The 15,661-nt window shown below is 37.1% G+C and overlaps 1 protein-coding gene across 9 annotated transcripts in view; it reads left to right on the top strand.

Moving 5' to 3' along the window:
• Larp4B (La-related protein 4B) overlaps positions 1-8,789 on the top strand; it is a 965,589-nt gene extending 956,800 nt beyond the window's left edge. For all 9 annotated transcript variants that reach the window (XM_067147303.2, XM_067147309.2, XM_067147307.2 and 6 more), the window contains one exon: positions 3,769-8,789. In XM_067147303.2, the coding sequence (XP_067003404.1) occupies positions 3,769-3,938 (170 nt within the window). In that variant the 3' untranslated portion in view covers positions 3,939-8,789. The remainder of the gene's footprint in view (positions 1-3,768) is intronic.
• The last annotated feature ends 6,872 nt before the right edge of the window (positions 8,790-15,661 follow it).

Raw genomic sequence — 15,661 nt, 5'->3', positions numbered from 1 at the left:
TTTACAAATTTAAACACCATCCTAATATACACTCTTAAAAGATAATCCTAAACCAGCTGCTTGCTCTACATTCACATTTAATATAAATGCCTACAGTAGTGCTAATGTCTTCAAAGATTTCTTTTTGAACTAATAATAGAAACCTTGAATTATTACGTAACTCAAACTCCTTAAATAAAACCAGTGTCTTTTTCTTAGTCAGGTGCATACCATTTTAAATGCAACAACTGTAACTCTTCTTACATAGGTCAAACTGGTCGTGACTTCAAAATTAGATACTTTGAACATGTTAATGCAATAAATTAAACAGATTTTTGGCTGTCTGGCAACGTGTACATTACACAAAACATTTTTCCACTACAATAGACCGGGATTTTGAAATTCTCAGCACTCTAATTAAAGGCCCTCTCCTAGACAAAACTGAAAACTGTTTCAATCCAAACCGTAACCTGAATGATATTTCTGAGAAGCCTAACGCCCTTTTCGATTTTCTTATCTCCATTTTAACTAACCGTAAGTCAACAAGTAAGCGATCAATTTTTGACAGTTTACACAGTACCCTCCCACGCTACTTGTAATATCCAGAATGCTCCCATGATCGTCCTTAGATAATTCCCGCCCCCCTACTTTTCCTTTCCCACCCTCTAATAAACACTCGTTATTCCCTACCCTTTTCTCTATTTATAGTTTCCCATACATTTATCAATCACCACGACAAGCTGTTCGAGTTGAGCCTCAAATAGTAATTTTTTTTTTAAATCTTTCTAATTTTTCAATATATTTTTTATATGGTTTTATTCTTTTTTTAATGATTCAAATTTATTTTTAAGATTTATATATCCACTTTAATTTGTTGGAATGAAGTCCTACACTGTATTCTTTAGACTTCAATTACGTCGCTTTCCACTCTTCGGGTGAAAAAAACAAATGCCTACAACACCTTGCCTCGCAACAACTATACATAACTGCATATCACAAGCTCAATTTCATAACGAGTTATCCTTAAAGTTTTCATCTTGGAACAAGTCCTTGAACTCGTTATTGATCTTTAATACGTCTTCATATGAGAGTGCAGCACAACGCGATTATACAAGACCTGCTTATGAACTTCAATTGGAACTGTTTCGGCATAAAATAATGTTCTTTTTACTCTGTTGACTGATCATTGTGTTATATGAACAGTAACTGGAATTGCTTCGACACAAAATAGTGTTAATTATTCTACGTCCTCTTTTTGACTGTGATCATTGTGTTACGTGTTTTTAGAATGTTATGAATAAAATTTTGCTATGCCTTGCTAATTGGCTGATGATGACACTTCCAAATGTGTCGAAACCCGTCCCAGTCGAACAGGTTGTCACAGTACTGGCAACGTCATAATCACAAAATTAAGGTAGTGACATCTTCTGAGCAAAAGTTTAAGGAGGTTTAGTTTTCAGTTCAGTGTTTCTCCTGTAGAGGTGGTTTTCTTGGCGCAAGATTTAAAAGTGCGGCGTAGGGGTGTACCGCCCGGTACAGTAATATTGGCCCTTGATCAATATTACGAACGGAATAATATTTGTTTGTCCAGGGTCTACAGGAGGCGTATCAGTATCAAAGTGTGATGGTAATATTGGCCCTTGATCAATATTACGAACGGAATAATATTTGTTTGCCCAGGGTCGCGATTACTCGCGTCCGTCCAGTCATCCGCTCTGTCGCTGTGTCAGCGTCGCTTGTGTCGTCATTGCACTCAAACGGGCTGGAGAAAGAATTTTTGTCCTCAGGCTCACATTCACTAAAATCAGACACTTCTTCGACCGTATCATCCAATATTGACACTATGTCTGTATCACTGGTCTGTTTTCGTGATGCCATTTTACCGGAAATCCGTGAAAATACGTAAGAAGTACACGCACAAGAAAAGTGCATCACGCAATGTATGTATTACATAACTCCCACAAAGAGGAAAACAAACTCGTCAAGATACTGCAGGGATTTCCCTCACCAGAAGAGTTGAGAGAACGGCTCCTACTATCTCTGAGCATATTTGGGTACCTCCTCGGCTAATAAACCCACGATTTTCGAATGTAACATATGTTTCCGCCTGGAGCCTAATAGAAGTCGACCATATATGTGTGTTTCTGTCCATGAAGAGTTACAGGTTCCAAAAAGACGTGATCTTGAATGCTCTCAGTGCTAGTCCACCGCAGTGAAGGTGACAACATGCCGGTAGCAGGGAAGTTGGCGGCACAAGACGGTGATAATTTATCTGAAATCAGTGAGCAGGTTTACTGTGTTGTAGGCCTACTAGTCGACTGATAAGAGACAAATGACTGGCCATTAATTTCTTTTGTATTAATATTGCATAGTGCGATAACTTTATGCTATTTCTCTACGAGGTCGTGTATGAAGCGAGATGAATCTTTGTAGCGAGTTTTTACAAGCGGATGCTCTTCCTGTCAACCTCATCAGAGGAGTTAATGAGATGAAATGGATGTTGTGATGTAAGAGTATATACTGTACCCTGGCTACATTTGCTTTATTGTAAGCCTAAAAGTCTTGTGTTCACCATTTATTGTCTTTTTAAATTTAGAAATACTGCCTTCCAATGAAAATAGCCAGTAAAACTTAGAATACTTTTGTAAGTTAGTTAAAGAATAGTGTAAAATGTTTACATGTGCAATTTATAGCTCTTTATAGCCTAGAAGTCATATGTTTGTTCACTGCGTAAAATTTGAGGTTATCTCATATTGCCGTCCCCCTTCCCCCCCCAGTGTTTCTGGATCTAAAGGTGGGAAACATAGGGGGTTTCATACACGAGTAAATACTGTATATCCTAAAGGAAATCTGAAATATTATTCTGCAAAAAACTGTTATGCAGCTGGGAATCCTTTTGAAGTTTAAGAAAACTTACTTGAAAGGGAGGGAGAGAGAAGAAAATTGGGTAATGAAATATTTTTCAATAAAGTGGGTAGATTGGTAAATAAACAAGTATTGTAAAGCAGTAGGAGTGAGCAGAATTCTGCATGTAATGGTGAAATATACCGTAGTAGGAAAGGATGGATAAAAGGTTCCGTAGATTTACAGGATTTGTATGGTACTTTGTGATTGGCATAAATTTACAAGTGGCAGACAGGAAGTATTGATGCAACTATCAGATATTTTGTTGATTGACGTTCCTGACAAGGGGTTTACAGGTATTTTGGTAATGGGGGAAAGTAAGGTCGATGAAAACCAGTGAGGTTTCAGACCACAGAGTGTCAGTAGGATCTATTTCCAGTATCCACCAAGTAATTGATTACTGAGAGAATAACCATTTGTTCTTTCTCAGACATGTCTTTTGGGGTTTTTGCTGTGTTAAGTGACAAAACTTCAGGAAAAGCTTATGTTTTTCAAAATCTGTGCTCTATGTCCCCAAAGAGAAATTTGACTGACCACACCTGTTGTGCTAATACTGAATGGGTTTAATTCATTTGACCATTGTGATACAGATAAAATTATACTCTCCGTCGATAAGATTCAGCTAAGGAAGTTTTGGCTGAGAACATGGAACCGTAGAATTTGTCCTGTAAAACGCTTTTCTAGCACCAGAACTAATTATCTTTGAATATACTCAAGATTGATTGTGTGTGTCAGATTCTTCAAGATTTTATTTGGAATTTTACAAATTATTTTCCATTTTATCCACCTCCACTTACGTAATCATGTAACTGATAACATATTGTAGTTGTGACATTTGTTGCACCTGATTATGTTAATGCACTTCAATCTCTTTTTCTTTAACAGAGCCACCACAACGAGAATTCAGAGATGGACCTATCAGATTCATGGGACGAGGTGGTCCACGCCCAGTGTATGACCGCGAACGTTCTGAGAGAGGCGGACTGAGAAGACGTGATGGTCCAGACAAGGTTTCTCGGTTTCGTGAGTTTCTTCGACCACGTTCTCCGAAGTAGCGTAGTCTTGGAAATGGCCATAATATGGCATGTAGTGACAATACCTGAGTGCCAATACCTGAAGAATACTAAGCAGGTTTGGTTTGCACTGTGAGGTTTTCACGTGTATGTGTGTGTTAGATGCACACTTACATCCTGCCTTGGCTCAGAGAATTTCTTTTGATGGTATATCTGCTGCCCAGAGCGAAGTCTGGCAGTAACCTCAGCTTAACTCCAAACCAACGAAAGAATGGGGTGCAGCTCAACAGAGTTCTCAATTGTACTACACGTACAGAATTCAAATCATGTGATATAAGAAAAGTTAATCAGCCATCGATTTTCAAATAGTCTACTACAGAATTTATAAGAACAGAACAATGTGCCGACATTTGTTTGCGAATTTATTTGTGTCGCTTTCTTTGAATTCGAAATGTGATGAATGCAAGAAATGAATAGCCCAAGCAATTTTGTAGTCTGTAGTGTTACATGGACGGCAGGAAATGTTCGATAGGTTTAACCTAGTGAGACAAGTACTCCCAATGAAGCCCAAAGCTGGCACCAAGTGCCTCAAAACTAAACAACAGTGCTCTTTTATGTTGCAGCTGTGAACGAAAATTGAAGAGAAGCATTTTGTGGATTGACAGAAAACTTTTATATACTGTTTATGCATTATTAGTACGTGTTATCTCTGAATAACTTACGTGTCATGACTACTCAGGCAGCCCTCCAAAGTTTGGCTCCTACTGGTCGCCTACAGTTACACATGCAACCAAAACAGATGCATACTAATCTCCCTCCTCCCCCTCAGTATAAGATATGAGTGTAAGCAGGCAAGCTCCTGTGGGTGTGTTTGTCGAAATCAATGATTCTTTCCGTTGAGCTGTTAATCAGCAAATTTTATTACAAAATGAAGAATTTCAGTTGCTAAAGTGTGATAAAGAAGGAGTGAACTAGGAAATAAATAACCTTCAATGTTGTAGGAAGGAGTGGCATTTTGAGAGTTGTTATGCGTGCTGTTTTTTAGGGGGGAGGGGAATTATGGGAGATCATGCACAGCTGTAAATTTGTTTGTATGATTGTGTGTGTGTATGTGTGTGCAGTAACTGTGATAGCCCTTATATTTGAAATTAAACATCAAAAACTATCTGTGTATTATATCAGGGATAGTGTGAATATATGAATTTCTAAGGACTCGTACTACGATTTATGAACTATGATATATAAGGCTTTATTGGAAAGTTTTTGGATTATCATTCATATTGTTTGCTTTCTTTCTTCAGTTTTATTTTTTATTGCAATTTACTTCTGTTGATGTTGCACAATATTACCTAAATAGTATTTTAAAGGACCTTGAATAAACCCATGTCTCTGAAGTGATTATTTGCTCCCTGACATTGATTCTTTTAATCATGTGATCTTTTGTTCTTGGCATAATTAAATCAAAGTCTGACTCCAATGCCGCATACTGCTTTAGTCATTAAGGGGGGAGGGAAGAGTTTGATATTTTGAATTAGAGTTTACAGACTGCAGAAATTTTGGTATTGACTCGCTTCTCTCTTCACTTGTTGTGGCCTGTGTCAGATAATTCAGGAGCTCTGTAATTTAAAGACTGATGTTCACACTAATACCTTTACAGAATGGTGTTGACACAAAACCGATGTTGGTGACAGGGTTACAGATGTCAAATGCATTGCCTTTGAAAGGCAGTGATGAAAGTTTAATTCTTAAAATTCTTTAAGAATTATTTATCTAAACTGTTGAGAAGCATTTTTGTAGTTGAATCTCTCAGAACGATGGGCATGCTGGTGCTTGTAATTGCTTAACTGTAATGGTCATAATTTCTGTATACTCTTGGATCTATTTTACGAAATGGTTTCAATTTCAATGTGATTCTATCACATTTTAAGCTCTAGGGTAGTGTTTATAGAGCATTAGCTTTTCAGCTAATGCCAGTGTGTGTCCATCGACTTGACAATAACAAATGGGAAAAAAAAATAAAAATCTGAAAGCACGTGTATTATGCTATCATCACCAGTAGCTTGTAGATTCAACTAGAAAATGTTGTGTGTATCATATTTGTGTGTAAGAAATTTTAAGAATTAAACATCAATAGTCTGTCAAGTCAGGTAATGTAGGGAGCAGCGCTCCAGTGCTTGTAAGACTAATTGTTTCCAGTGGGTAACTCGTAGTTACAGAGAAAAGCCAATATCACTACCAGTTCTTAGTGTAAAGATGTGAATGAACGTGTGTGTGTTTTGAATAAGATCCTCCCCCCTCATTGTACAGAATTAACTAACAAATTTATTTTTGACAAATATGTATAGAGTGCAGGTTAGTTATCTTCCTAAGCATGTAAGTGAAAAAAAAAAAAAGAAAAATGAAAACTGTTTGCCCTTTGCCAACTTTAGATGTGTTGGAAAATTGGAAGTTTATGATAAGAAGTATAAACAATTCGTAGTGTGGTGTAACAATGTATTATGCCAAAACCAAATTGGTGTTGGGACATGGGCAACTGTAAAAAAAGATGTAATTGCATAATACATTCACAGTTGTTAGTGCTTTATTATATTGGGGTAAGATGTGTTTGTAGTGTGCCACATGTTGTGGTCGCCTTTGCAACGCTTCCTTGTGGACTGGGCCTAGTGCCGCACATTAAAATGGCTACATTTATTGGTATCAGGCAATGACCATTTCGTGTGTGCAAGCTACTTGCAGTAACTTTCTGTTTATTTGTTTTTGTTTTGTTGTCGGTGATGTATTGGAAGTAGTGTGAAAATAAAGTGATATTTTTGTAGATTTTTTTTTCCCCCCTACAAGTCTCTTAGATGACCTTTCATTCTATGCTACTAAACTTCAAGTATGTATTATTTATCTTCTTTTGAATATCGAGATTCTTCTGTTCTGTGTTGCTTCTGTTAAAAAATGACAATATTATTTCCCTTCTATTCGGAAAAATGACTCTTTAAAGGACCAAAGTTGTATTTTCCTGCACTTCCAGTACAACACTTTGTTTTAGTGTGATACTTAAAATCTGATTGATGCCAATGTATGTCTCTCCCCTCCTCATAATTGTGTTTGGAGAGCAACATATTAAAATTTCTAGTTGGTGGGGAGGGTGTTAAGTCTAATATACAAGTTCTTTCGCTCCTTCCACTGCACACTGTGCAATTAGTTCTATTTTAATTCAGTGTTTTAAGTTCAGTTAAATCAGTATAGCCATGGCTGTGAACTTATTTGTACTTTGGCTTATTTCTATAATAAAATTAGCTGGTAACAATTGGGCTTTAACAGCTAAGAATGATCCGACATTTCACAGATATGGGGTACCTATCATGCATAGAAGTTATCTTCGAACGATATACATCTGATATAAAAGCTATTACAAAATTTCAAGTTATTGGCTTCTAAGTGTTTCATTTTTATTCCAATGAAATTGTGCTTCCATTAGAGAATAGTAGCTTCTTATATCCCCTGAAATTTAAAAGTTTCATCTATCATGAGGATAGTAGTATTTTGTAAGTTGTAAAGAAATGTTGATGGACATTCTCCATTTATTTTGCATGTGAAAATACCTAATCAGCAAATTTTCATGTTCTCCTTGTAAGCTACCAATTTTGTATGAATATTCTTATAATGGTTTATAATAGCCAAAGTATTGAACAGCCATGTTTAAATATTCAGTTTATCATGTTTTGAATATCTTTGCAGCAAAATTGATCTAGGTTTTACTTTTTGTAATCTTTTGTTGGAATTTTAGCATATGAGTGACGGTAAAACATAAGGACACACAAAATGACAAACATGGGTATGGTGGCTTTTCATTATAACTTATTTCCATTTTCTTGTGGGGGATGGGCAGTCAAGCAGCCTCTTCCCAGTATATGTACTGGTGGTTCCTGTGAAGTAGCTGCAAGCAATTGAAGAGTGGGAGGGGAGGCACACTGGCCAACTGGAGTATTTATAATATTTTACTTTTTTTTTTTCCCCATAAAACATAACTTATGGTATGTGCAGCGTGCATTAGAATTTTTTGTTCAATAAAATAATTGTAAAATGCTTATAAATAATACCCCCTTATGATTTATGTGTGAGGTGCTGAAAACTGTTGCCCTTCAGTGTCTACTATCAAGCCAATGTTGTACAGCTGAATAGGCCTTAATTACAAATATTACGAGGAAAACTGGAGATTTTGGTTGTTCTATTTTTTTCTGTTGAATTTGGTTGGAAATAAAAAAAAAGAAAATGAAATGCATGTGGTTTCCAGATTATGTGATCATTGTTTTCCCTTAGACCTAGGGAACTGTGTTGCGAAGAGAAGGCATTTCCTTTTCATGTTCTCTTCTTTTCATGCTGTTTAAAGTCTTACAGCAAATGTACATATATATTTAACTTTTCAAGCTCTTATTTTGAGTTGATTCTTTACGAGAATTGTGTGCTATTGAAATGAGGAAGTTGAATGGAAGGAAGATGACATTCTTCAGTGTGTAACCCTAGACTTGATTTCAAGCAGTTTTAACTTTACAACTCGCCTGATACCTTTAGTAGCACATTTATGTGCTGTAAGTTGTTTTGAGTTTGTGTGTACGATTGTATAGATCTGATTATGGACCAATTTTATTGTTAGACATGCCGTTATCCATACCCTTTATACCTTTACAAACTCGAAACTTAGTTACGTTTCATGAACTTTATATTACACCAATTGAAACTGTAATAAAAATGATTTGGTTGTGATTAGATATCAAGCTACTGTTACTGAATGAGTTTTAGTGGCTCCTATTTCTATCATGTTTTTAGTGTAACAGTATGTAAAGCTACTACCTGTTCAGACTGTGCTTCTGGAAGGAATAATAGGTGCCTTTTTATAATGTTTGGGAAATGACTGATTCATTTTTTTTTATTTTCCCTTCTCTCATGAATGAGAATTAATAATCACATGAAATTCAGTCGAATCTCACTTTGCGGTTCCAAAAGTGAATGCTTAATATTATCTGTGACTAAAAATAACATACAAATAGAACTTTTCAAAGTAACATTTTATTGATCTCTTTCTACACTGGTTTGAATTTCATTCAAAAATTTGAATTTGTGCCATTTTTTTGCTCACATTAATCAAATGGCTATCAGTCTCCACAAGTGTTTTTTTTTTTTTAGCAAGTTAGTTTTAGTGATTTTTTTTTTTAATTTCAATTTTTTTACATTTAAATCATTATTCTTTCAAGGGAAACTGTTCCATGATTTCAAGGACTGCTATGTATCACCACACTGTTAGCAACAATGAAGGATCTTTCATCAGAATCTTTGCACATTAATGGGAACCTACTTCTGACAATCATAATGGTAGCTCTACAATCATTGCACAGCTTACAATCCTAACACTTAGATGCATAAAGAGATTAATCCAATCCGAGTGACTGTTTTATTATAATTATTTCTTGCACATTGCTTTTAAATCATGAAATGGAGATTTTGCAGTGTATTATATCTTAATCGAAAGACTGCAGATGATTTAGAAAGAACATGCAAGGTTAGTTAAGAATGTAGTTCAGATGTGTTTACTTTTATTGAAGAAAATCTGTCTCTTGCTAACTATAGTTGTTCACAATTTTGATAGGTTTAGATTAGAAAGGCATGGCCATTAACTTTCCTGTTGAAATAGTGTAGATCAGAAAGTGATTATATTCTCCTTAAAACAATATTGTTTTCTTCAGATGAAGTAGATTATCACCTTCATTGGCACTTACGGTAAGCTAAATGATTAGTTCGTCTGTACTTGTTTTGACCTTTTCCCCTTTTCCACCTTTTGCAGTGTTTCATATCTAGCAGAAGAACAATACTTCTATTATCACACACACAAAGAGAGAGACACTCTCTCTCTCTCTCTCTCTCTCTCTCTCTCTCTCTCTCTCTCTCTCTCCAAGATCTTGCAGTTTTCAAGTTCTTGTCCTGGAGAAAGAGTTTCCAGATCTTGTAATTACATTTTTACTGTGACTGTAATCACCTTCCTTTCAAGTATCAACCTTTCTCTCATTCTGTCCTAGATTGCCTGGTAAACACAATTATTAGACTTACCTGCTCCAACATTATCGGTGCTGTAACTGCTCTGAGAAACATAGTACTGTAAATTGATTTTTTCCTCGTTATACATTATCTGTCATCACAAAATGTAGGTTTCTTTCATAGTTCTGTGACCTCGTACCTTGCTCCCACCTACATCCGTTACATAGTCGAGCTATCTTGTCTGAGCTTTACCTTCGCATTTCCCTCATTCCCTCAGTCTTCATTGAACAGTCGTGGGTTCTGTGTATTGAGGTCTTATTTAACAGTGTCTTAGTTATTTCAATCTGGAAATAATTATTAAATATCTTACTTAGGTTGAAGTTCTCTGTAATTGCTGCTATGACCCAGAGTGAATATAGAGCATATTTGTTGCTTTTCCTTGTTCCTAACATTCTTTTGTAGTTCTTTAACATTGGTATGTCATCATAAAACAATTAGCATATAGGTAGTACTAAAATTATGATATATTTACTCATTTCATGATGAAATTATTAAACTTCTTGTATTGTTACCGGTATTTAACATATGGTATTTGAGAGGTAGGAATAGAAATTACAAGATGTATAAGAATATACAAATGAAACATATGTAATTGAACTAAATTTTAATGAAGAATGCATGGTGCCTTGAAAATATTGTGCAGAAATGCAAAATGAGTAACAAACCAGTGAGGTTCGACTGTATATTATTTGTGATTAACATAAAGGAAGAGAAAAGTATTGTTTTCCTAATCTGATGTGGAAGAATTTTCATTTGTCATTTATTTTGTATGTCAGTTGATGTGTGTAAATGCTGCTATGGGGCTTCATGCTACCTTCTTCTTTATGGACAGTCTACAGTGGAGATTGCCAAATAAACAAAAATGGTTATAATTTAATGAGGCACTTTTAACTGTCTGATTATTAGATTCTTTCAAGTTGTGTACAAATTTGTTTTTGCTGTCTGAAAGAATCTTCAGAGACCAGTTCATAATCTCAAGAGTTACCATTGTATTGCATCTTTGTCATGTTAATAAGGGTAGTCTTTTTCTAGACTGAGTAAATACTATATACAGTACAGTGGTTAGCTGACCATCATTACCATAACATATGTTTTATTAAAAATTTCCAATTTTGTTAATTTATTTTATATATTGTTATGGGTTTGGCAATACAGTTTAATTAATTGCAAGTGAGTAGTATTTTTTTATATACACATATATAGCTCGCATCTTACATCGTAAGTTATTTTACTGGAGAGTTACACCCTGTCGATGTGTAGATTTGGATGTTACTTATTCCTCTGGAGGAGGGTGGTAATGGCTATGTAAGAATATTGTAGAAATGCCTGCAATTCTTTTCACTGTAGATACATGTAAGAAAAAAATGCTAATTTTGTACAAATTTCAAATACTTGATTTCAGTTAGTGGAGAATTGACTGTTTTGCCTGCAAACAGAAAAGTATTATTACAACAGTCTTTGTGAAACTAGGCTGTATTGCCCTAATTGACCCATATTTGTTTGCAGGATTTGATTTGTTGGTGTATCATATAAGCATAGTGGCACAAGAACAGGTGCGTGAGATTGAAATGAACATCTGAATAAGTGGCTAACAAACACAGTAATCAGCATACAGTTACCATTAATTGTCATTCATCGATATTTCGGGTATGTCTTGGGCAATCTTTGTAGCAATGATCAAGAAACTAAAACTCGTTTTTACATTGTTAGGCAGAATTGCTTATAGTAGATTATTCAGTGTGCGCGTGCACACACACATCCAGTTATGCACCTGAGGGGTTCCACTCCTAATATCGTCAAATACATCAGATACCATGTTGGCCCGGATGTAAGACAATGTGAGTGGTTTGTTGTTTTTACATTAAAATGTACTAATAAAATCCATTATCAGTTTATGTGTGCAGCCTAACATGTGAAGACTCATTTTTGTGTAGGTCTGTTTGTAACATTCCCCAGGTGTGCTGCCCTGTGTGGCGGTAGTTGCCATACGCATCACAGCTGTGCTGGAGGTCTTGAATTAACAAATTTCTCAAGCTTTGATGATTGTTTTCCCATTTCTGGCTTCTAATTATTGTTCCTTGGGTTGGCATCATTGTGTTAATGCATTCTGTTTTGGTCATTATTCTATTCATAGAAGATCTTCTGGAAAAGTGTGTGTATTTGTCGCTTTAGGTGAGTAAAGGAGGAAGAGGTCGTGATTCATACTTCAGATTGCAGGATTTGCACAAGGCAGACTGCTGTGATAATGTATAGGCTGCAAAACCTTTGGTATTTCCAAGTGTATGAAGGCCGTCCAATAAATAAGTTTCCCTATTTTTTCTCTGCAAACTTTCATTGGGGTATGGTGGCTGCACTTGACCTTCAACAGCACAGGCTTGCTCTGTGTCCGCTTGTGAACTCCAGCCTGTTATCTGCTTTTTCAGGCAAAAAGTGAAACGGCTATCAATATTAATCACCATTTAGTGTACGTTTCTGGTGAAGGATGCATGAGCATCCAAATGGTTCACCACTGGCGTTCATCATTCCTGGAAGGACGGCAAAATGTACATGATGAAGAGCGCAGCGGCAGACCTGTTACTGCTAGAGGCAATGCAGCCTCTGTTGCAGTTTGGAATTTGGTGGACAAAGATCAACGCGTCGGCATTGATGAGATAATGAATTGACTACCTCTCGGTATGGAAATTCGACACTCCTCTATTGCGACGGTCCTGTCAAATGTCTTGCAGTATCGAAAAGTCTGTACAAGATGGGTCGCACATTCGCTTACTGATGCTCACAAGCAACAACGGATCAAGGCAGGCTGAGTTTTCCTGCAAATGCTTCAAATAGAGGGAGATAAACTATTTCCCCGCATTGTTCCAGGAGATGAAAGCTGGGTGCATGATTCAACTACAGAAAAAAATGACAAAGCATGGTATGGAAGAAACCTGGCAAATGTGCAGCAGTAAATTCCAAGACCTCAGCCTCTGCAGGCAAAGCTATGGCTACTGTCTTTTGGGACTGTAATAGTGTTTTAATGGTTTATTACCTGCTCTCACGCACTTCAGTCACAGCTGAGAGATACTGCATGATCCTTAAGAGCTGAGAGCTGCAATCAAATGAGAACATCCTAGTATTCTGTCTCGGAAAGTGTTGCTCTTTCATGACAATGCGCACCCCCATTCAGCTCAGAGGACCCAGGTTTTGCTGCAGAACTTCAAATGGGACCTTTTTCCCCATCCACCTTATTTTCTCCAGATCTTGCCCCGAGTGATTCCCATCTCTTGCACCTTGGGGGCAAGCGGTTGGCGGCTGATAGAGGTGTAAGCTACAGAGACAGGATCCAAGCTGGTACGACAGAGGCATCAAAAAATTGCTACGAAGATACCAAAAGTGTTTGGACAGAAATGATGACTATGTGGAGAAGTAGTGTACAAGTTGTAGAATGAAAATAAAATATTTCACAGGTGTAAATAACCCGTTTGTATTTTTTTGTAAAATAGGGAAACTTATCGGAAGGACGATGTTGTTGGAAAGATCAAGAAAATTTGAAGAATCCCAGCACTTACAGAGAAGCACTCATAGAATCAAAGGAAAATTTAAGGAAATTGATAGGCTTGTTACTAGATTGTGCATCACAAACTAAACCAGGGTTATCCAGTACGTTAGTTATTAGAATGGAGGTGGTGAGTTAAGTTCTGGGAACTGAATTTTGGGCAAACCTGGGCTGGTATAAACAAATGATGTGGCGTTTAGAACCATGTTTGCCTTCTGACCTCAACTTGACAGGTTCAATCCTGGCTCAGCCGGTGGTATTTGAAGGTGCTCAAATACGTCAGCCTCGAATCGACAGATTTGCTGGCACATAAAATAACTTCTTAGAGACAAAATCTCGGCGCCTCCGAAAACCGAAAAAGTGGGACGTAAAGCTAGTAACATTATTAGGAACTGTATTTACGACTTTGCTCTATTGTGCATTACCTTCCAGCAGATTGCACCAATAGATTTGGTTACTTGTCAATAATGCATGTTTAGACTGAGGAAAGCCTACAATATCTTATATTTGAAACTTTTCTGCGTAGATTTACTTTAGTGTTTTTAAATTATCTTCACCATTATAGGGGGCTTGAATAATTATTAATTGTTCTTGTATATCATCATCACACTCATTATCTTGCACAATTTCCAGCCGCACACTGGGTCTGTTTGGAACAAAGGCCTCTCCGCGTCTAGCTTCCTACCACCTCTCTTGTCATCAATCTGGCGCAGTCCTCTCCTCTCTCTTCCAAGCACTCTCCACTATCCCTTTCAGCTACCTATCCCTTGGTCTTCCTCTTGGTCATTTTAATTTTATATCGCTCTAAGACTGACATACGTATCTCTTGTCTCATACAGGGGCTTTGAATTTGGGAGTGTGGGTTGGCGACCGCGGGGCTCTTAGCCGAGTCCTGGCATTGGTTCCACTTACCTTGTGCCAGACTCCTCGCTTTGATCTATCCTATACGACCTCCCGTAGTTAATTCTTGTTTTTTTTCCAACCCCAGCAGCATTGGGTATCAAGGCCTAGGGAGTCTATTTTCATGTCCTTTGTGGCCCTTGTCTTTCTTTGACCGATACCTTCATTTTTCATAGTGTCAGATCTCTTCCATTATTTCCTTTCTGATTAGTGTTATACAGAGGATGGTTGCCTAGTTGTACTTCCTCTGGAAACAATAACCACCACCTTGTCTCATATATTCCGAGATATATCTTAAATGACAATAAATAAAAACACTTTGTGTCAGCAGTGCAGTGAGCTTTGTCTCATTGAATGGAGATTTATCTCATAATTTCTTGAGAATACCCAGTAGGTGACTCTAAGTGAGTAGAAATTAGGCTAAAAACATGATGGCTGATTTTATAAAGGTTTTGCAACTGAGAGGAAAAATGTATAAAGCCCTATAAGAGACTCTTTTGAACATAATTTTAAAGACCTCTACAGGTTTTGTAAAGAAAATGGTGGATTATGAAAACATTCTGGAGCCAGTGCACTATAAAAGAAGTGAAGTTCTTGCAAACAAGGAGAAATAAACACATACATACAAAACTTAGGTAACCCCTGTTTCAGAGTGGTGTGGTGTGTAGCTGAAGATGTAAGTTTCAACCAGAACGTTTTGCAATTAGTTTGAGCAATTAGGTCACAGGCAGTAGTCTGGGTGCACTTTTATAACTACTACACGAGCATTAAAAATTAAGATCAAATGGCAAGAAAGTTATTAATTTCATAATGCTACAGGAGCAGTCGATTGCACTCCCCACATGGGTGGGGCAATACAATACATCCACGGTATCCCCTGCCTGTTAAGGTTGACTAAAAGGGAGCTACAGCAGCTCTTAACTTGGCAGCAAGGGGAACCATGGGGCCCTACTTAAGTCTGGTACTTTCATCGACTTAGTAGTGCTAGACTACTTACTTTCATGTATCCTAAACGACCTCCTTCAGTAAGTGGAAGCAATCTCAGACACAGCTAAGGACCTCATAGTTACCAGCCCCAAGCTGAGAGCCCCTGGGTTCCCCTGTATAGAGCTCGATAGCTGCAGTATCCAGTATTCGGGATATAGTAAGTTCGAACCCCACTGTCGGCAGCCCTGAAGATGGTTTTCCGTGGTTTCCCATTTTCACACCAGCAAATGCTGGGCTGTACCTTCATTAAGGCCACGGCCGC

Source organism: Anabrus simplex, chromosome 5, assembly GCF_040414725.1.
Source record: "Anabrus simplex isolate iqAnaSimp1 chromosome 5, ASM4041472v1, whole genome shotgun sequence".
NCBI classification, from domain to species: Eukaryota; Metazoa; Arthropoda; class Insecta; order Orthoptera; family Tettigoniidae; genus Anabrus; species Anabrus simplex.
Note: the sequence above shows the minus strand (reverse complement) of the source record. Positions and strands in the feature narration are given on the sequence as shown.